This window comes from Monomorium pharaonis, chromosome 2 (assembly GCF_013373865.1).
Source record: "Monomorium pharaonis isolate MP-MQ-018 chromosome 2, ASM1337386v2, whole genome shotgun sequence".
In the NCBI taxonomy this organism is placed as follows: Eukaryota; Metazoa; Arthropoda; class Insecta; order Hymenoptera; family Formicidae; genus Monomorium; species Monomorium pharaonis.
The window spans coordinates 10,747,476-10,769,846 of NC_050468.1; the positions used below are offsets into that span (position 1 = coordinate 10,747,476).

Sequence of the window (22,371 nt, forward strand, 5' to 3'; positions counted from 1 at the left end):
ACTATCGATTATTTTGGTGTATGGTTGTAATAATTTGTAATATTAACGTTAAGCAATAAAATCACAGCCTCTTAATAAAATATAAAAAGAGAAATATAGAAGATAACGCGAGGAGAGACCGACAAGAGCACGCGGCAAAGACAAAGAAGAAAAAAAATCGGGAGAATCGGAGTCTATCGGACCTATAACATCCAGTTGCGGTCCTCGCCTAGAATCTAGCCTCGACCAGGTGTGCTCGTCGAGGAAACACGAGGGGGAGGAGGGTGATCAGGCTCTACTCAGGGGTGGACTACAAGCATTACAGGCTCCTGGGCCGCATTGCGAGCGAATGGATCGTTGAGGAGAGGAGGGGGCAGAGGGGGGGGGGGGAGGGAGGGACCGGTAACGAAGGTAGAAAGACGGCGGCTACCTGAGAGGTCCTTCGCATAAGGCTCTCTCTCCTCTTCGGCACATAACCCCTGGGCGCCCAACTGTCTGTGCCGGTTATATACCTTTGCTACGCGTCGGCGGCGGCGGTACCGATTTTCTACTCCAGGATTCTCGGGCGGGGGGGCAAGGGGGGGTGTGCAGGAAGAGGGGAGTGAATTCAAGCGTATTCGAGCCATCGGCTTTTCGACGTACCGTACGAGAAATAGATTTCAGGTCTTTCGTTACTTGTTGTTGTTATCTATTTTCTCCCTTAGCGTTTTAAGATCTGTGTTTGCACAGTGTTACACCGTGAACGCTTTGCAATAATAACTGTTTGGACTGGTGTTTTATTACGAACGAGGATGTAGATGCATATCGGTTTCATCAAATAAATGTGTGATTTATTACAGCTAATATTTATACTTTAAACTCGACGATATAATCCTTATTTAGATCGACACTGTACGATAAATATTGGGCACTGGATTTATTCGAATTTGTATTTTACCGTATAAACTAATATATGATAATATTTGTTACGAGATATTAATCTAAACAATTACTCTATACTTTTTTTTATCTTAGATAGTTCGAAGTTTGCTTGACGGCTATGATGTTCCGATCTTTATATGTGTAACATCCGCCTCAAATATTGAAATTACTAATATAGCTCTTGACAGAACCGATTTCTACGATTACACTTCTATAAATATATATTACGATTTAACACGAGACGATCGCGCCTTACTGAGGTTTATGAAGAAAGTGTTATTTTATAAGAAAGAAAATATGAATATTTTATAAAATCCGACACACACACACACACCACTAATTAAGTCGTTGAGCTTTCTGTTCGCTGCCTAATCTTGGACATCTATGAAGGCTCTATTACTCGAATCGGGTATGGGTGACAGAAATTACGCGCAGTCAAATATTGAATATGTTAATAGGTTTGCTTATCAGCTCGCGCTATCCGTGATCAAAACCTATAATAAATATGGGCACCAGTTGTAGAGGACAACTATGAATGTAATATGACCTCGTGATGTAATCGCACGGGACGGGCGAGTCGTACGCGTGGGTGATCGGTCGCGCGCTACTGCGCGTTGTAAGTTACATGGCATTTAACATACACGCATACATACGCACGTGCGCACGGCCGAAGGGTGATGTCGAGGTATCAGCAAACACGAACGAGTGAGGATAACTTCGGGGTGAGCGTGTAAACTCGGCTACCGGTGTTACGAAACCAAGCAAGGTCTGAGAATCTTCTGTGTTTCCCGTGTTAATATTTGAACAGCTCCATTTCGTAGCTAACCAACCGACGCCGACGCCGACGCGACGCGACGTTTTTGAGGGGGAAGAGGGGAAACGGGAGAAAGAGAAAAGGAAAGACACGGGAGTGCGATTTTTTTCTGCATACAGACTGTCTACGTACCGTTATGGGAGATGCAGCATCTATAATGTAACGTAAACACGATCGACGGGGTGTCGATCAACAGACCGGTGCCGTTATTGTACGAACAGGTAGCTGGACTGGTGTCCAATTTCTCCTTCTCAATGTAGGTAACAATACCGCAAAAGAAAGCCGTCTTTAAATCCCAATGATAAATGACGTGAGGATAACATTGTATAGGGGCAAAGACTTTTTGACCATACCTTCAAAATTGTTTGGAATTATGTTCTAGACTACTTTTAGACAGTCTGTGGTTTGCTTTTCACAGTCGATTGTGAAAAAGTTTATGATAACCTTGTAGCGACAAAAAAAACGGAAGCTTTTTTTCTGCTATTTTCTGTTGACTCATGTTGACCCAAAAATCTACGAAAAGAAGATATAATGAGTAAAGTGGGTCGATTTTGGTCCTCAAATAACTGAATCTGATTCTGACTTAAAAAAAATTTGATTTGTCTCGAGGAAAGTGGAGAACTGAAATAAACACAGGAAGCATTTAAATATGTAAGACGCTATTATGAAAACTATATGTTAATAAAAGTGTTAAAAGTGTAAAACTATAATAAACTAACAATATTAAGTAAAAATCAATATGTGAACAATATAAATTAATAAATGAAAAACTTGTCGTATTTAATTATTCGTGATAAAGAAAGATGAAAGCGGATCTTGGTGCTCGAAAACTTTTTGAACGAATCTTACGATTTTCAAAATAAAACAATAAAATGATACAATAAAATGTAAAATACAAGATAAAAATAAAGAAAAAGTTTTTTGAAAAACGTAATAAACAATGTTCTTAAATGCTATAGTCAAGATTTAAAGTTTCTATTAATAATGTGCTTTCAGATATTAATAATTTTTTATTTTGTTTATCAAGCAGAACATGAACTATTAGAGATAAGAGCTAATGCTTAAATTATGTTATTATGTTTTATTAGCAAAAAGTCACGAATTAATCGTAGCTTAAAGCTCAATAATAATAATTTTATAATACTATACATATTTAATAGCTTTTTTATACTAATTTTCATACTTTTTTAACAAATTAAAATTGCTTGAAGGTCAAAATTAGATTCAGCAATTCTTTCAAAAATTAGATTCAGAAACTATTAAAACGTACTGTTTTTATTTACCACTCCAAAAGCTATCTTAAACTTTTAGCGTTTTTCTATCATTTTTCCTACTTTAGAACGGAATTATATATCGTGTATAATTTTTTTAATGCTGAAAACAAATCTGATCTTCAAATTTAAGTATCATATCAAAATATCAAGAATAATAAGTTATAAAGTTCATAAGAGAACATACGTAAATTTTTACGATGCTTCATAATACTTCATAATTTTTATTTCAATAAATTCTATACGAAACTTAATTCCTTTTCAAGAAAAAAAATTTTTTACACACTTGTGTAATTGAATTTTTTTTATCGAAATAGAAGTTTTACACAGAAATTTCTAGCGTGATATACATGTAACAATTTCATGAAATTCGGAATCCGGTCAAACGCCAGTACAGCGAATTGGTGAACCCTCGAAAAAAAAAGAGCAGAAGAAACACGTTCGGTTCTACGCATTCCAATCTTTTTTGAGACACGCTTTCAGGTTTCCAGTCGCGTTTTATAAAAAGCAACAGCAGTGCGAACTGCTCGCGCGCGATTCGCATGAATATTCATCTCCGGCGTGGAAATTCGTCACGAAATTTCCACGTCACGCCGTTAAAGCTCCTCGCTTGTATCCGCGAGTATATTTCCTGCTCTGACTCTCTCTCCCCCTCTCTCTCTCTCTCTCTCTCTCTCTCTCTCTCTCTCTCTCTCTCTCTCCTGTTTGTCTCTGTCTTTCTCTATCACGTCGGGTGTCCCGAGAGGTATCCTGAGTCGCTTTCCGCCGTGCCCACCCCCGTAGGGATTATTTCCTATTAATATGCATTATGGCAAGCATGCTACAAAGCAACGAGAGAGTCGGCCCCGCACTGTGATGTAAATAAACTTAGGCTCCCGGATCTTCATTCCTGGCCTCGGACATGCTTCTTTTGTAATTTCGTCTCGCCAAGCTTTGTCTCCTCGAGGTAATACTCACCTCGCTACACCAACTGGCCGGTAAATATTTTTCATTTTCCTTAATTCGGTCGTTTGGCCGTAGTTGTACCCTGCGTAATTTAAGAGAGACAAAAGGGTGACGTAACTTTACAATAGCACGCGAAAGAAGCTTTTTTTTCGGTTCGGCTGTTCTGCGAAATCTCCTGGCTGGCATTATAGTTTCTCTTTCTCATAATTGTTTTCCTTTTTCTAGGATAGTGGCAGAAATGGAAACGTGAAATCTTGGATTTCGTGTTATTTAGATCATTTTTTCAGAAGTCCATTTCTTTATGACTCAATAAAATGATTCCTGCAAATCACAGATTCACTCGTGCGGCCGCACGAATCGCGTACGTCTCAGTAATAACCTTTGCTCTTGATGTAATTTCTCGTGAGTAACCTGCCGGTTTTGGAACGGGGAATGTGACGGAGCGCGCGCGCGCACACACATTTTTCGCGAGACAGGATGGTAGTATCCGCGTCATCCCGGCTCATTTATAAACAAATTTGAGAATCGTATATCACGGTCATTGTCCCTAGCCCTCGCGGTGCTGACGCTGAAGATCGTCGTGTAAGAGAGTCGTATACAGTTGAATGACAAAAGAGAGCGAAGGAGAAAGAAATACGGAGAGAGAAAGGAAAAAGGAGAGGCGGTAGGATGCCTCGCGTCGATGAGCCCTTTTGAATTGATCGGCATTTGAATAAATTCACCTGCGCGCCCTTCAGAAGGAACTGTGTCAAGAGAACATGAAATGGTAGCCCGAGGAACCATCGTGGACAAATGGAGGAAGATCGTTTATGTCGCGCGGGGAGAAATTTTATCTTTATTAAAAAGTTCCCGTCGCTTCTCACATATAATTATGATAAACGCTTATTTAGCTGCCTGATTATTGAGTTAATTACGATGCCGCTCGGAATGCCGTTTGAAAATGCAACGCTGCTTTTTCGTTACGCGTCCAGTGTCTTTGACAATTTTTTCTCCTTTTATTTACGTTCGCTCCATTCAGAGAGCGATGTACAATCATACTTAGCGTGGAAAATGCGAAATGCGGCGTTGACTGATCTGCTTTTTTGCATTTATTCTACATCCGGTACGTAGAGGAGCGTCGTTTATCGGTCGAAATACTCGCATACTTTATTCCTATTTCGATTTTCAGCGTCAAACGGCGTTGAAATCTTCGCAGGACGAATACGTAACTGAAATCTCTGCATCCAGACCCCTGCGCACCTCTCCCTGCTCCCTCTACCTCCTCTCCCCCTCTTCTCTCTCTCTCTCTCTCTCTCTCGCGCGCGCGCGCGCGCGACAATCGTGATGCCTCACAACGACTCTCCGCTCTCTGCGCTCGTTTTCCCTCCCCTTTTCATCCCCTGTCAGCGTCGGTGAGTCTGTAGCCGCAGCTGCTGCACAGCTCTCGGCCAGGTGTGCACTCTCGCAATGCTGCCGCAAGGGTGAGTCTCCCCTTGCCCCCTCCCTGCTGCCCCCTCTTGCCCTTGCCCCCGTGCGCCTGCTCTTCTCTTCACGGTTAGTTTTCGCCATCGAGCTGTCCTGGAGTTGTATTCGGATGAAATGCCGGGACCGATGTCGGGATCGATGCCGGGATTTCGCATATCTCGGAAAATATTTTCCGACGTGCACAAAGGACGACCCACGCTTTGCCGCCGCTCTCACATGGCGCACACATGTTTTCCTCTAAATAATAAATTTTGTTGTCTAGTTTTTTTTTCCGCTAAATCTTTTCCTCTAAATAATTCTTGGGTTCGCACTTCGAACAATCGATATACAGTTTTTTTTTAGCGCGTTGCAGCAGCGTAACTTTTCCTTTCTATATAAACACTTGACGTCATTAACGAACGTCTATTATAATTAATCATAATCTCGAATGAGACAGTGGTATTTGCAGAGAAACATAATTATAGTGTTCTTTACGTATGATAATCTATCATTAACGTATACAGACGACTCTATACTTTCTTTTTAATAAAGACATATCAATGACTGATTGGCATAAATATTAATAAATGTTACAGCAAATGATTTATTATATATATACTGTATTATAAAAATTATTATTATATATGTGTAATTTGAAAGGTTCGTGTCTGGCCTATCAAATTACGTAATACCAACGTTATTATATTTTTAGATTATCTCGCTTCCTTATCTCGCATTTATTTCGCAATTTGTACGCGCAAATATGCGCATTTCGGTCGATCGACGCGCGTGGATTTCGATGCGGCGCGGCGTGATGAAATGTATTTTTATTGCAGGACGTATACACAGTCGACAGATAGGAAATTGCGGAAACCAGAGACCGACGATGTCTCGATAAGAGCGGCGTCGGGCTACGCTCTCATTGCCTCAATTTCCACTTCCACTTCCACTTCCGGTCGCGATCGCTTTTTCCCATCGGCCGAGCCTAAAAAAGCCCCGGCGTCACGAACCCGCGCGAACCCGTGTGCGTCACGCTCGCTCGGCATTGTCGGGTGAAAAGTGGCGCAATAAAAATGGCCAGTGCGTAAAGCCGCCAAATGGTACGCGCGAATATTTTGTTTTTCGAAAGCCCACTCGCGCGAGAGCATTTCGGAGCCTGTCGCGCGGATCGCGTCAACAACTTATTGTAACAGGTAGCGATCGTATCTAAACTCCCCCCATAATCGTATCTTTGCGTTGAGATAAACGAAAATGGTCTCATTGTCGCAACGGTGATAAATCAAGAACGTTGCGACGAGAACGAAAAATACAAATTACATTCCGTTTTTGACGTTCGCTCGAACGTGACTGTTGTGTATGAAGATATTAGTTCTCTCTCTCTCTCTCTCTCTCTCTCTCTCTCTCTCTCTCTCTCTCTCTCTCTCTCTCTTTCTATTGACTCGCGCCTTTGACTTCAACTCGTTCGTGCGGCGTGTAGGAGATGAGATACCGATAAATTTAATTCCGTGCTGTCGCACCGCCGGAAGTACCATCGAAAGCGAGACCGACGCGCGACCTATTGCGGAACGGGACGAGCGGGAGAGAAGTATAGGATCCATGGATCTATGGATCCGAGGTGTCACGACGCTCGGCTGAGCGTGTATCCCACCTGAATACCGGAAGCCGGCGGCGGGGGGTTCCCCATGACGATGAGGAAGAGAGGAGGGAGAGCGAGAGAGCGAGAGATACAGCAAGCCTACCGGAACACCGGAACCGGAAGGGCGTGGAAGCGAGCTCGCGCTGATTTCACCCGTTGATGAGACCGTGCAGCGGCTCGTTGACTTTACCAATGTTGTTATTAGATGTCTGAGCTCGTCAAAACACGCTGTTCTCGCGACGCAACTATAAAATATGTTTTATTAATCCTTAAGTGAGGATCAAACCGACACAGACGCATACTATAAATGTATTACGTAACAAAATACCTTTACAAATATGAATTTTTTTAAATTTCTGATATTTGAAAATTATTATTTTACGCACGGAGAGAATTTTCTCTTAAAAATTACCCTGAAAATCGTGGTAATTGTGAGACAACGTAAACTCTTAAAGAGTTTTGCCATACTTTAAATAAAATTTACTAAAATTTTCCAAAATTTAGTAAAATGTTAATAAAATTTTAGTAAATTTTGTCAAAAGTATAGTAAATTTCTTTAAGGTTTACGTTGTCCTACAATTACCACAATTACCAGGGTAATTTTTAAGAGAAATTTTTCCGTGTGTTTAAAACATGTCTCGATTTATAATTATTTCTAAATGACAAAAAAAAAACACATTAGAAAAGTCTCACGTGTTGAGGCAATAAAGATGAATTTAAGAATGTTAAAACCTAAAAACGCATTGTACGTGCAATACATAAGTCTCACACAAGTACTATGCTTAGCAATTTTTTAAATAATAAAATCTACCCTTTAACTGAGAAAATACGAATAATGTAATTAATTTATTTTGAACATCGATAAGCATAAAACGTCGATAGTTTCGCGAGCGACCGGACGTTTTAAATTTTACATCGCTTTTCCGTTTAACGCGTAAACACTCGTACTCTGGTTTGTATCGCTTACAAATGATCCGCCAGGTAAAAGTCCGTTCTCGGCGCGAATCCAGAGGCACGCGAGCTTGTTTTGACACACAGGGCGTCTGTTTCTCTGCCGCGGTGAGCCTCGCATATCGCACATCAAAGAGTTACTTTGTGCTGTTCGCGAACGATGACTAATGAACCGGGGTGGTTTAAACAAAACGTCAGCGTATCGGCCCAGGAACGAAATTGCCCGGCAACCTACCGCGTTGCGTCCGGTGCGCCTAAACAAGAGGCCGCCATTAGGGTCCAAATGGTCGAGGCAGCATAGCCACTCGTGATTAAAAGGGCGATTTGTTACGCGGATGCCGACGTCTGGCATCGCTGCGACGTGAGCCGGCCGGGTTTTAGCCCCGTTCTTCCCTGTATGCGCCGGAACAGCTCGCGCGCGCGTTTCGGCCCTCCTTTTCCCTCCCCCCTTCCCCCCTCGTATTGTTCGACCTGGCGCGGCGAACCTGGTGAGCGCGCGATAACTCAGATATTTCATTTCGGCGACGGCGCGTTCCGCGAAACTCAGCTCGCAATGTGCTCGGTGGCAGTTTTGTGTACAAGTGGCTACGCTGATTGCGACGATCCGTTACTTTCGTTAACACATCAACTCCTCCAATTATGACGCGCTCATTGCGAGCTGATGGAGGGAATAATGTTTCGCGAATATAGTAATTAAATTTGAGACTTGATGGTAATCTTCGTTTCGTTTTATTTTACATTAAGAAATTAATATTCGGCGCCGCGAAAAAATTGTCGCACGAAATGAAATTCAATGCGCGATTACAATAAAATTATTATGTCGAAATTCGATATATATTCGAAGGTTGTCAAGCTCGTCTCTTCTGTCGACGGGTTAACGAGGGGGTCACGCATGCCATTACAGTTACAATTGTCATAAATATTTAAATAATATTCGCGTTCACCCTGATTTATGCGTAACGCCGATTACGGCGGCGAGAAATCGCGTCGGATTTCCCCTACCGTGTCAGCATGGGAATTTCGACGGGGGGGGCAGGTGGAGCATAATTAAAGTCGCGCGCACGGCCTTCCCTTTTTATGGGAAATTCTGGGACGAGGCACCTGCCAAAACCGCCGATCGGTGTGGGACGGCGCGACGCGACGTGTACAACGTGATTTCGCTTTGGCATTTAATAACGCGGAGGTTATGGGAACCCGGTCACGGGTGGAACAACCACTCCCCTTAAGTACAATGATTATGCCACAGGGGGACACGGTATTTGCGCAATGCTCGCCGAGTATTGTACCGAGAGGGATTGCCTGTACGGACGATAGATTGCCGTAGATCATCTTCAATGAAACGATCGCATGTTCCTTTCAAGAGTCGCATTCGACGTTCAATTATCGCACTTGCCACTGTGTGTGGTATAATATTAAAGTAAGTGCGAGAATGAAAGAACACTTTGTGCGAAATCAATTGTCTGAAAATAAGAGTGATGTAAACAATTATATATATGTTCTCCGTGTGATTTATATATATATATATATATATATATATATATATATATATATATGTATGTATGTATGTATGTATGTATGTATGTATGTATGTATGTATGTAGTTTTGGGTAAACTTTAATATGTGTGATGTGTTGCGCATTTTCGGTCCTCATTCCGTATTTTTCGATTTCAGAAAATTGGTCAAGAACAATCCTTTGACTATCTGGCACAATTTTTTTCAAGAAAATGAATAAAGATTTATTGAGAAAGATGTAAGACTGTAAAGTCATTAATCTTATGTGAAAGGATTTATTGCTTTTGACCTTGTACGACATAAAAATTTCCTTTCTGAAGATTTACCTCGTTTGAAAAGGATGTATCTAATTTTCGTGCATTTTTGACACGTGATTTTGCCAGGCGAGGACGAATAAATCATTAAAGCTAACCATCGGAGTAGCTAGTGAACTTGTAAGAGTGAAATTGCTTGTCATTTGATAAATGGACAGTTACAAAATAGAAAGTCAGGTAGTTCGACATTTTGAAACTACCTGAATTAGTTCAGATTCCATAAATTTTATTTTTTTTCACCATCTCTTGTGAAAATCGAAATTTACATGTCTGAACGTTTCAAAGGATACCATCATTATTTTCCACCGTAAAGGATCATTACCTTTCTGAACTTGTGTGATTTCTTATACATAAACTTGTGTTGGTCTGTGACATCAGTTAAAAAATTTTTTAATATGGTGATTTTACTTATGTATAACATATATTTGTTAAGTTCTTTTAAATACAGTCGATTACAATTATTATCAATAAAATTAGTTTCTAAAATTATAAATTTTATATTAGTCATAGATTTTTAAAATAATAGTTTTGTTTTTTAATCAGTTTTTAGAAAAGTTTTTATTATTGTATGCCTACTTCAAAATGCCTACTTCAAAAATTAATTAAAAGTTTTTTAAATTAACTTTTTTTGAATATAAACTTACATTTTTAACAAAATATAAAAGTTAAAGGATGATGTGATATACATAAAATAGGAATTAATTGGTTTCAGTAAAGTTTGTCTTTCCGTAACATATAAACTTATAGTATATTTATTCTTCATTTTATATCGTATATATATATATATATATATATATACTTTCGGTGGAATACTTGCATAAGTTATAGTTTGTAGTCATACCCAAAGATAGATCGAAAGCTAAAGTCTATTAATTCGAATGCTTGCCGCAGTGTTACGCTCTACTTGACAAAGGAATGTGCGATCGTCATTCCGTACAATCTGTCCATCGTGGCAATCGCTACACATAGGCTCGCGGAACTTTGTCGATTACGATAAAACTAGTTTAATTATAATTAGTTTAATTCTTATTCGTGCGGAATTATCAAAGAAATACGTTAATAATTTATTTACGCGATTTTTTGGTGAGCAAATGGATTAATCGACAAAATGCAATCGAATGTAAGAAATATCGCTTATAAAATTTCCATACGAGGAACAATTGCATATTGACATTCGGATTGAATCGGATCGTATCGAAATCTCGCAACGCGATTCAATTGCCGTGTAAATTTTATGTTTAGCATCAAGCTATCGCGGCAATTCTCTCGGATTACGAGAGTCGAGAGCGTTGTCTCCGCGTTGCGTTACAAATTTCCGCGAATGCAAGTGCATCACAATGCTCAGCGCCTTTTCGCATTCCGTAGTGCAATGTAATGCGCGATACGCCCAACCTCGACATTATTCATCATCCAATTTGTATTTCGTTGCCAATAATCGCTAACGACAGTTCGAAATACGTCTCTCGATAATGACACTACCGAACCTACTCGGGTTTTTTTTTTTTAACTAATCTTGGTCTTCACCGTTAATCTCGTTCTTGCGATAATCGTGTTCTTGAATCTCTTCTCTACCTGCTGAATATTACTTCCTTTTTTTGTCGCCCGACATAAAGAAATTCCAGGAAAAGACAAAAACACGATTCTCGAATGAAGCAAGAAACAGGAAGCGAGAGGCTATTACATTAGCGATGTGACATCGCGGGCCAGATAGCAAATGCGTCGTTCCTGTCGTTTCCCGAAGAGCCACCGGATGTCGTTCGAAAACCCGTCGGGTACAAAAAGGCACTGTACACCGAGCTCTATTCCTTTAAACTGAGACCGTACGAGACAAAGGCCCAGCGAGATACGTACCGCGCGCACCAAAACCCGAGTGAGCGTGATTGTTGGCGGTGCGCACTTTTTCTTCGGCCGACAGGTTTTTCACAGGCGCCATCGATGATTTTCCTTTCTATGCGAAAGAAAAGGAACGCCTCTATTTGCGGCGCGCGGTAAAGAAAAACGGTCTCACTTTCTCCCGCATTTCTGCCCATTCGGCGGCCACCAACCTTCCGAAGCCTCTGGTCTTTTTGTTTCCCGAGCCGCTCGCCCCTCTCTCTCTCTCTCTCTCTCGGCGACATATTGCGGGGACCAAAAATCACATTCCTACCGGGCGGACCCCTTCCCCCCTCTTCCCTCTCACTCTTTACCCCGAATTATAGCGTCGGCGGAATTCAGCACGCCGAATTCACATTCCCACACATACGCACGGGGTGCGCGCGGTCAGGGAGACTCACGCAAGCGGCCTCACGCATGAATGCCTAATGCCTGCGGACAGTGATTTCCACCCTCGACGAGAAAGCCTAGCCTCCGTCCCGCCATCAGGCTTTCGATCCGCTCTCACCACCCCGGCCACCCTTTCTGCGGGCAGATGGGGTTCTCACGAGCCCACCCCACGCGCACTCTCACCTACGGGGCCACCGATGTCGCGCGTAATCGGCCGCGCACGATAATGCCCGCTGTCACAACACGCAAACACAACACGCCCGCGGTGTTCCGATTAAGAAATCAAAGGATTAGCCCGTGACTTCGGGATAAACGTTCCGTTTCATTAGAGATATTATTCGACGGCCCGCGCGCGCGACGTAATACGCGTGGCAGATTCCAGCAGCCGCCTTTGTGTAACTTATTACGCCGTTCCGACACCGTGACAAGAGGCCCCGTAAACCGCGTCCGTAACGCGATTATAGCGCTAAGTACCCGCTGGTCCATTCGATGCCGCAGCGCTCCGTGAGTTCTTAAATCACACATTATGTCGCGGCAAACAAAATTCGAAGGAACTCCCCTCCCCCCCGCCTCTCTCTCCTTTCCCGGTCAATCGTAATGAAGATTTAACACATTCGTCCTATTTAACGTTATCGCGCATATATTCTACGTTTCTATTCACCCGCGCGACAGCCAGTCGCGTTACGTCCAATTTGTATGCGTTATACACGAAAATCTGACGTTCTCTGTCAGCCGGCACCGGCGATAGCCCGATAAATCCGATACGAAGGCGTTCTCGCGTCGAAAAGAGCGCTCAATAAATCCCGAGCCCGAGGATAATGTATCGGGTGGCGCGACGGTATAATTTGTTGTAAATAGAAAGAGAGAGGTGGCGCACGCACGTGTGCGTGTGTACGCCATAGGCGCGTATTGCAAATAAACGGTATCGACACATGCTCCACACACACACACACACACACACACACACACACGGCTGCGCGTACGGCCTTTCTATCTGCACCTTGTCAACCATCGACGCCGCCGCCCCCTGCACGTTCGTTACGCGCGTATATTATTCATCCCGCGTGTCGACTACGCCGAGACGATAATGGCCGGTTGTCGCTCGTCTATCTTTACTGACGTCACTGTTAACAGGTTGGGCGAAAATACGTCCCGCCGACTGACGACAATCTCATCGTCGCGCTCGTTAACCGCTTCTTCTGCGAGAGGATATTTGCGCGAAATGCGAAATCGCCGGAAGCGAGAGAGACGCGCGTCGCGTCGTGTTAATTAGAGACCTTAACAAAATTAATTTATGTATTTTAGCCTGTAGGCACAGCGAGAAATTCTTGCTGCATTCTCATTCGCGAATTTCGGGACACCCTATATATTGGCGTCTCGTTATAAAAATTATAGGATTAGCGTCAATGAACGTTTTACGAGCGCATTCTTTCGCTCGTTTCTCGATTCTTTGACCTTCTCAATTTGTTCTTCGCGCGCAAAGAGAGATTTGAACGTTTATTTAACAAATATTGCTTTCTCTGTTTTTTCAGGTCAGATAGCGATCGTAAAATGTTGAACCCGGAGACCGGATGCTACTCCGAATCCGTACGAGCATGGTGAGTAACGATTTTCGATTTTCCTTCGTTGATCCATTGACAATGAGACCGTTTCGCCTCTTCTGATATGTAACGACCGTTTGTTTCTGCTGTCGCGTATCATTTTCGATCGCGATTTAACGAAAATACGAACACACATGGAGTTTTTTTTTTCTGCCGAAACGAAGTTAACGTTGCACGTCGACGTGCGAACGATCTCCGCGGAGACTTTAATCATTTTAACCGGTGCGGCGTTAAACAGCGGGCGCATTTCCGAAACAATGGACACGAATTTTTGTATAATTCGCCACCGTTCACTCAATTTTGCCGAAAAATCTGTCACCGCCGGTTATTCCATCGCACGAGGTTTTCCTCGCGCGCGGGCATTTTTTCCCCCTCTTCCTCCCCCTCCCTTCTCTTTCTCCCGCCCCCCTCTTTCCCTGTTCTCGCTGCACTCGTAAAAGGTAATTTGCCGCGACCGCTGATGTATTTATAACAAAACGAATTAAACCCGGTGCGCGCTGCGCGAGCAGGTAACAAAACGCGGCCGGCCGCGACAAAACCCTGGGAATAAAATACGCAAATATTTGCGTGTTTAATTTGAATCTCGGTTTGGGGTCGAGCGCATGGCGACGGCGCAACGGGAGGGTTAATAATGAAATGTCGCATTGTCGTCAAGGGGGGTTGAATTCCCTCCCCCTCTCCCCTCTCCCCTCCCTCCCACTCTCTCTCTCTCCCTCGTTCCGGGATGATTTTGTTGCGCGCAGCATATTGCCGTCACGTGCTGTCGCTTGTACCTGTGCCGGTGCCGCGAAAGGCCGCTGGGCTCGCCTTCTTTTTCCCTTCTTCTTTCCGCCTTCCTCTTTCACCCGTCTCACCCACCTGGAACGCTCATTCTCTCGCCTTTGCGTTAATTTATGACGGGCTCTACAAACTCACCACCCGGATTGCGGGTAATCCGGCGGCGCGGCGGTGCCGCAGCCTGTACATCGTGCGCGAGACTGCGAAAAGTGCCGCGTGCTTAACCCTTCTTTGTGAGCTGAATTCATTCTTTCTGAGGGGCACGAGTGTAGTAAGTCGTCGAGAATGCCGCGACCCTCGAGAACGAATGCGTGACGAACGCTTTTTTGTGCGTGGGGGATGAGACACTTCAGGAGGTAGCTCAATTTTCGGTAGTTTGATGGTGCACTTGTCTTTCCTTTTGCGACACTATAAATCTGTTTTCTACAGCTGAACTAGAGATGAACAAAAACTTCAAAGTAAAAAATCGAATAAGAAACAGGAGAAAGTTGTTTTTTTCCAAAACACTGAAATAAAGCTACACACACAAAAAAATAGAATATTGTTTTGACAATATCTCCAGTTTCAAAACGAAAATTTTGAAATAAGATTATGTCTCTAAATCAAAAAGATTTACTTGAATGAAGATTTACTTTAAAATTTTATATAGTTTAACCAAGAAAATAATATTCTTGTTGTTTAAGAATAATTTTCTTGAATGGAAAAGAAAAAATATTGGATAGAAAATACTACTTGTTTAAATCGAAGATTATAATTTTCTTAGAATAAAATTATCAAAACAATTATATCATATTTTTAAAATAATACTTATAGTATTGAAATAAGACTATAATATCTTGAAATTTAAGATTTTCAAATTCTTCTAAGAAGATTATATATTGTTGCTTATATATGAAACAAGGATCGCGTTAATTTGAATACATAAGTTTCAATTTGAGAGTAATTTTTTTTCCGTGTATAAAAAGTTTCTTTTTCCCAGAATTTATCGTTAAAACATTTGCTACTACGATACTTTTATTTCGATATTATTTGATATTTTTTGTGTCTATAATTGGAAATTGAGATAAAAACTTGCGTTGTTGAAGTACTTAATGAGTTGCTATAATGTTTATTCGTTAATAAATAGAATAAATAAAAATAATAAATAAAATAAATAATAAGTAAAAGGATATTTGTATTTCTTATTGCAGAGAGGGGTCACTAATACTGGCACATCACTTTGTTTTTTTATAGTATTTTTAAACAAAAGCTAAGAATAAAATTTTAAAAATATAAATTAAGAAGCGTCTTCTATCAGACACTGTGTGCAGCAGTTTTTATAATATTGTTTCATATTTTGTTTAAATTAATTAATATTTTCACAATATAAATAAAAATAAATGAGAAATTGGATCCTAAAACTGACATAGTAGATTACAAGATATTTTTTGCTCTGTCTTGAGATATTTTGCATTTTTCTTAAGAGTTCCCAAAAGATATCTTTTAGATATTTTAAGATGCAATATTTTGAAAATCTGTGAAAGTGTCTTAAAGATATCGTTCAGAAATATAAAAAACTTTTTATGAAACAAATATTTTAAAAATATTTTTTATGATTTTTATTATATAACCTACTATATATTATGCTTTTTAGATTTCTATCTTTTAAAAAGATAGTTTTGAAGATTTTTTATTTGTCACATAAGATGCTTGTTAGATTTCTAAACTTTGTCTTTAAGACATCTTTACAGATATTTAAAATAATTTTAAAATATTGCATATCTAAAAGAAATCGACAGATATCTTTTTAGATAATTAAAGAAAGAACAAATATTAAAAAAATATTTTTTAGATATTCACAAAACTTTCTGAGTACATTTGAAATTCGGCGAAAGGGTCAAGGAGGAAATTCAATAGTAGTTTTTCAATATAGCAATTGAAAGCAAGCCTAATATGTCGACACGATTCTGGATTCAAGATACTTTCGATTTGAAGCCGCAATTATCATCAACCTCCTCTGGCATAAAATAGAAACTGTCAGCGGAGAGATATTGATATCTCGCCGTTCCATATACTTGGGTACTTTCGGTCAGGAGCGATTTATCTGCAATTGTGGTGGTTTTTCTCAGGACATTAGAGGGACGCGATCACGACTGACGGAGGATTGTGTACGGGGGAGGGACGGGGAGGGACGTACCTTAATGCGATTAAGGTCGTTATCAGATGTCGCTTCCACTTCTTGCGCGATGACGTCGACGGCGCTCGTTTGTCATCGCACCGACATCGTCACGGGGGTTGCATGATTTACTTCCGCCTTTCCCCTTTTCTCGCCCTCCGTTTCCCGCCGTCGATTTCTTCGTCACGATTCGAGCGTGCGACGTGCGTCCGCCTAAGATGAATGTATTTCCGTGACGCAACACACAAACGCGCGAGACAATCTCCGGCAATTAATTCAAGCGTCGCGCATCTTGTCAGCTATCATTGATTCTCATGATAAATCGTCCGAGTTGTTTATATCGCGATTAGCGATATAAAATTGTTTACGCATTTACCAAATTCGAATTGAAAAAAGTAATTTACGTGTTCACCCGTGCCTTACAGACAGTTTCGTGACTACTTGCGACGTTTGGGTAATTCCTAATTACGTACGAATTGTGAATCGACAAAGGAACCGCGAATTCTGAAATCAATTGCCTTAAAGATAATGTGCCTCCTATATATTTGAGATTTACTCGACTCGCGTGTCGGCCCGTCGTCGAGAGCATTCCGTGAGCGAGCGGGTTAAATGTACTTCGAATTAGTTCACGACTGACACCCGGGGATTCGTGAAGGAAAGGGGAGGGGGAGGGAAATAATGACAGCGCCTAGAGAATAAATTCTCAAATCGTAGTGCGCGCCGAGAGAGCTCGCGTGTCGCACGCAGGTCTCACAGGCCGTATACATCGTCGGAGAGAGCATCCGAGTGTTCGTTAAGGCCAGCCGTTAACGCCTTTCGCCACGACCCACGATGGCCTAAGGCCGATTTAGTGTCGTATTAGCGGCGAAAGCGAGGAAAAATTGTTGCGCCAGAAGGACGAGGAAAGGCAGCCTGTCGTGTAAAAAGAAAAAAAAAAGAGAGAGAGAAGCGAAGAGAAAGGGAAAGACGTGGCGAAGGGAAGGCCGGAGGAAACTTTGTCGTGGAATATACAGGGAGGAGAGAATGGGTCTTCGCGGGAAAAAAGATAGACTCCGTGGTCATTGAAGGCGAGGGTGTGGCCGGGAGATAGGGATGATTAGAAGCTACACCCCCTGCGTGAAGGGCTACGAGCCGGCCCCCGCGGGGGCGCAGCCGGAAAATTCATGGAGTTACTTAGCAGTCTCTCCGTGCGGTCGCCCGTTTATTTTAGGGGCGAAGGCACGAAGGAAGTCGTTACGCCGTCGTCGTCGAGAGGCCGTCCTTCCCCCACGCCTCTTCTCCCCCCCTCTCCCCCACAGGGTGGAGACGGTAATCCTAATTAATAATTAATTACACCGGGAGACCGTCTTTCACCCTAAGTCGACCGGGAAGAGTAATGCTCGATCGGATTCTTCCTGTCGGCGGTGCGATTTGCCGATACGGTTCACCGACTGTTTCCGTAGATTTATGGCATCGGGGCTGCGCCATAAATCTGATTAACGTCTTACATTAGCCGCGTTTTCCCTTTGTTAGGGAAAGCATCAGAGCGTTAAAGTCCGCTAATTAATACATATTATTCTCCCATCGCCGCGCTTAATGATAGCGATATATATCTCATATGATTTTACACTTGCCGGCAGAATCGTTAATTATCCATTTGTTATCGTATATGCGATTCATTTTCCTTACGATACTCGTACGTGTATGTGTGTGGTCCCCCTTTTTCCTTTTAACAAGATATTTGTTTATTTATTTCCTTAATATAGAAATGATTTATTTATTTTCTCGTGCATGTATACTCGTACGTGCATCTGCACTCATATCGACCGTATTCAGTAGAAGAATTAAGGCGAAGCGTCTCGATACGTTTGTCAAATTTCTGAGCTTTTGCTTTATCGCACGTTAATATTTAGAACGTAAGTTATTCCTCGCAGAAACGGCGTATATATATGTATCTCTTGCCACACGGAAGCGATCATCGGCAGTAAATTCTTACGTGAATGGGACGCCACATAACGCTGGACGTTCGGTGGCGTACGAAATAAATAACCATCCGGAGCTTCCTGGAGTCCAGAGGAGTACGGTGCTTTTCCCCGTCGTCCACGAAAAAGTCAATGCCGGACCGCCGGGAAAAGTCGACCAAGTTTTACGAGGGCCGCTCGTAAGGGGCAGGGAGAGATACCAGGAGAGGGGGGGGGGGATGAGGGGGGAGAAGGAAGAAATCGAAGAAAAAGACTCGTTTCTGCCGGACCCCGGCGAGAGATCTCGCAGCACATACACGCCTAAAAGTTGTCCCTGTGTGTTACATACTCGTGTCTGGCTCTCCCAGAAGCTCTCCCCTCCCTTCTCTAGTTTGTCACAGACCGTCTTGTAAGCGACCCTTCGGATTGCTTACAAGACAGCAAATTTGTCTCAGATAAGCAAAACAAACACATATCGGTTGACCGAGCCGTCGCCGCCGTCGCCTCCGTTTTTCTTCGTATATTTCGTTTTACATCTTTTTTTTTTTGAACGAGAGAAATTAGTGCTTGAGCATTAATTTGCGGTGCATGCAAAATTGCTCAAAATACAAAATGTAATTTATTGGAATATTACCAATTTGAAAATCGAAATAAAAAAGTTTAATGCCCTTCCGTTTTGTGTCTTTTAATATTGTGATAAAGCCAATTATATATATTTTTTTCAAGCAAAGTCGCAAAAAGATGTCAAAAGAAATCGATTAAATTTAAATGAAGAGAAAGCAATTATTACTATTTATCTAATAATTTTTTAAACAAACATTTTCTTAAAAAAAAATGGATTTCAACTATTTCAAATGCATTTGAAAAATGAATTTCAAAATGCATCCTTCGATGTTGTTGATCATGAATTCTCAGACACCCTATATAAAGGACCACAGCTATTAACGATGCATCCTGTCCATGGTCACCGAGTTATGAATCGATTCCGCGAATGCCGTGTTTCGGCTACTTTCTCGCATTTCGACCGCACTAGGGATTTGCATATATTAGAGTTTATCCTTCTGAGAACGTTCGTCTTCGGGATGCACGCGCATCTTTACGAATGCTCGCTCTGAATTTTGAACAGAATTTTCGTGGCCACCTCATTATGGTTATTTGTGCTCGTTTAAACACTGCCCGCGGCGCGTCGGGTCGTTGCAAAAAATTCACCTTCTTTGCTCCGCTGACACATTGTTGCAGTGCTGACCAATTTTAAGGACATTACCTGAAACTACACTAGACTACGCTAAATAGGAATTAAACCAGGAAACGAGGCAAAACCCCGCAAAAAATGCAGCCCGGTTCAATTAGGGGTTCACTTTCTTATCTAGTTTCGACACGCGATGACTATTTTCCTGACCGGCCGAAATAATACATGAGAAAGCGAAGGAGGAAGAAAACGTATAATGCAGAATCATTGGATCTCATTATGAAGGTGAGTTTGATGCGCGATAGATATCTTTGTCGAGAAGCGACAGGTTAAATCCAGATGTCACATCGGGGCCTCTCTTTTAACACTTTAATAGACGCGTTAACTCTCTAATGGATACCTCTGGACAACACCTCGTCTTCTTATCGATCCCTCCATCAGCGGTGCCCTCATCGTTCGCGCGGACCCTTCTTTTTTTTTTTTTAACGCCGCGCGCGGTCATACAGAGGAGCAGAGATATAAATAACTGAAATCTGCTGTTGGCTAATTAAACCGTCATACCGAAACTTACAATACGTTATTTTGATTTTTATTAGTATCATCAGCCGTGCATGGTTCACGTCACAGAGGGGTGCAGTTCTGTATATCCCCTTGTACTCAACACCCAATGAGATTTTAATGCGCTTCCCGAAGAGGTGCACGTTATGCTGTGATGGACGCAAACGCGTGATCGAGAAAGGATTACGACGTTCGGCGTGATTATATCGAGAGAAAGAAGAACGGTAGAGAGTGAGGGAAAGAGAGAGAAAGAGAGAGAGAGAGAGAGAGAGAGAGAGAGAGAGAGAGAGAGAGAGAGAGAGAGAGAGAGAGAGAGAGAGTGAAAAAGAGGGAGGGTTAAACGCGTATCCGCATTCGTCTCGGTGGGGTGCTTCGGGTGCGTCGGGTTGGCTTTCCTTCCTGCGCAGGAATCTTTAGGGCAGCTGTGCAAAAAAAGAGGGATTTCAGACTCCAGCTGCGTTACTGCACGAGGGTTACTTGTTGTGGACGGTATCGAAGGATCTAGGGATCGTTCTACTCTTCGTAGTAGAATTCATCGATCGAAACCACCGTTCGATTAACCTTTCTTCAACATGCGCTGGCTTTGCGACTAGATCGTGCAACCTAAATGAAAAGGGGCGACACCTCGGTGTGTCGATCAACTTTCCATGGTAGTATTTAATCCGCAAATGTTTATGTCGCGCTAACGTAACGGAGTATACATTCGGTCGACGTTTCGCTGCGATAACTGAGGTAGGTACCTGAACTGAACGAGGCCCGCCTAATTTATTTGACATTTTAAGAATTCTCTTAGAGAGTTTTTTAAAATTCTTTCTGCTTTTAAGAGAATAGAAAAATAGAAAGATTTTTAAAACTAATAGAGTTTTTAAATAACAAAACAAATCAAGTGGATCTTATTTAAGTCCAGATTCTTTATAATAAAAATGTACATTTATTTTCAAATGAAACTTTTATCTGTGTTAATTAAAATACAAGTCACAGATATTTCATGATGAGAATATAAAGTTTAAACATTATGTAATAAGCGTCAATTATTAGTATTGAAAGCAGGATATTGGATAACGAATAGTATATAAATTGATTTCGGCTTTCAATCCCCATAGTGTGTATTTTTGGGCAACGATTTTCCCGATCCTATGGGCCTCGTTGTATGAGACAATGCGCAAAAAACTGATCTCGATCGAGAGACGATGTTCGGCAATGGGGCGGCGGCGTTGGGGGATTTCGGCGAGTTTTCTCCTCGCTGCTCCTGTTTGCTACGGCACAATACGTATATTTGCGGGAACGACCGGAGAGAGCGCGGCTCTCGCCCTCGGGAGGGGAGGGGTTGTCGTGGGGTAAACATCGTGTAACCATCAGGGGGGGAAACATGGGGTGAACGCGCGTCCCGCGCGCCCGCCCGTGCTTGCATACGATTCCATAAATATTTTATTGGCTCGTCATTCGACTTTATTGCACCGCACGATCGAATGACACGCCGGATTAGGCGGCAGTTATTCTCTCGGTACACGCGAGAAGCGCGAATCATACTGATTTATCGCTTTCGACGATTTCTGATCGGCGTTGATGCGTTGCGTAGATGCGTGCCAATGTATTTTTTTATTAACGTTTCATCTACGCATTTAACACATGCTTTTGTATTAGAAATTTGTGTGGCTATGTTTGACTACAATTTTATGTTATAATTTAAGGAAAAGAAGAATGTCACGTCGAAAAATAGAGTTTAATAATAATAATCAAGTCTAGATAATAGTTACTAAACTTTGCAAAATAATTTTAACTAAATGTTTCATTGATATAACCAAATATTTAGTAACATTTTGAAATATATTAATAGTAACTAAACTAAATAATAATAATTAATTGATTACTAAACGATTATCCTTCGGTTTAAATATTTGATTATATTAACCGACAATATAACTTTATTATAATTTAATTGTATTAACAGAGAATATAATTTAATTATTTCGCCTAAACTTAATAACTGTTATCCAGAATGAGTATTAATCAAACTCTTTCTTTAATAAATTTTTTGAGCATGATGCTTAATAATTTTTCTATATTAATGAAAATACATTTGTTGGTTCTATATAAACTGC

General features: G+C 41.7%; 1 protein-coding gene across 4 annotated transcripts in view; it reads left to right on the forward strand.

Moving 5' to 3' along the window:
- The window catches only part of LOC105839732 (transcription factor Sox-2), a 122,987-nt gene that overhangs the window by 50,553 nt on the left and 50,063 nt on the right, over positions 1–22,371 (forward strand). For all 4 annotated transcript variants that reach the window (XR_004962222.1, XR_004962221.1, XM_036282952.1 and 1 more), the window contains exon 2: positions 13,582–13,647. Coding sequence is in view for 2 of the 4 variants with exons in the window: in XM_036282952.1 (XP_036138845.1) it covers positions 13,582–13,647 (66 nt within the window). In the remaining 2 variants the exon portion in view is untranslated. The remainder of the gene's footprint in view (positions 1–13,581; positions 13,648–22,371) is intronic.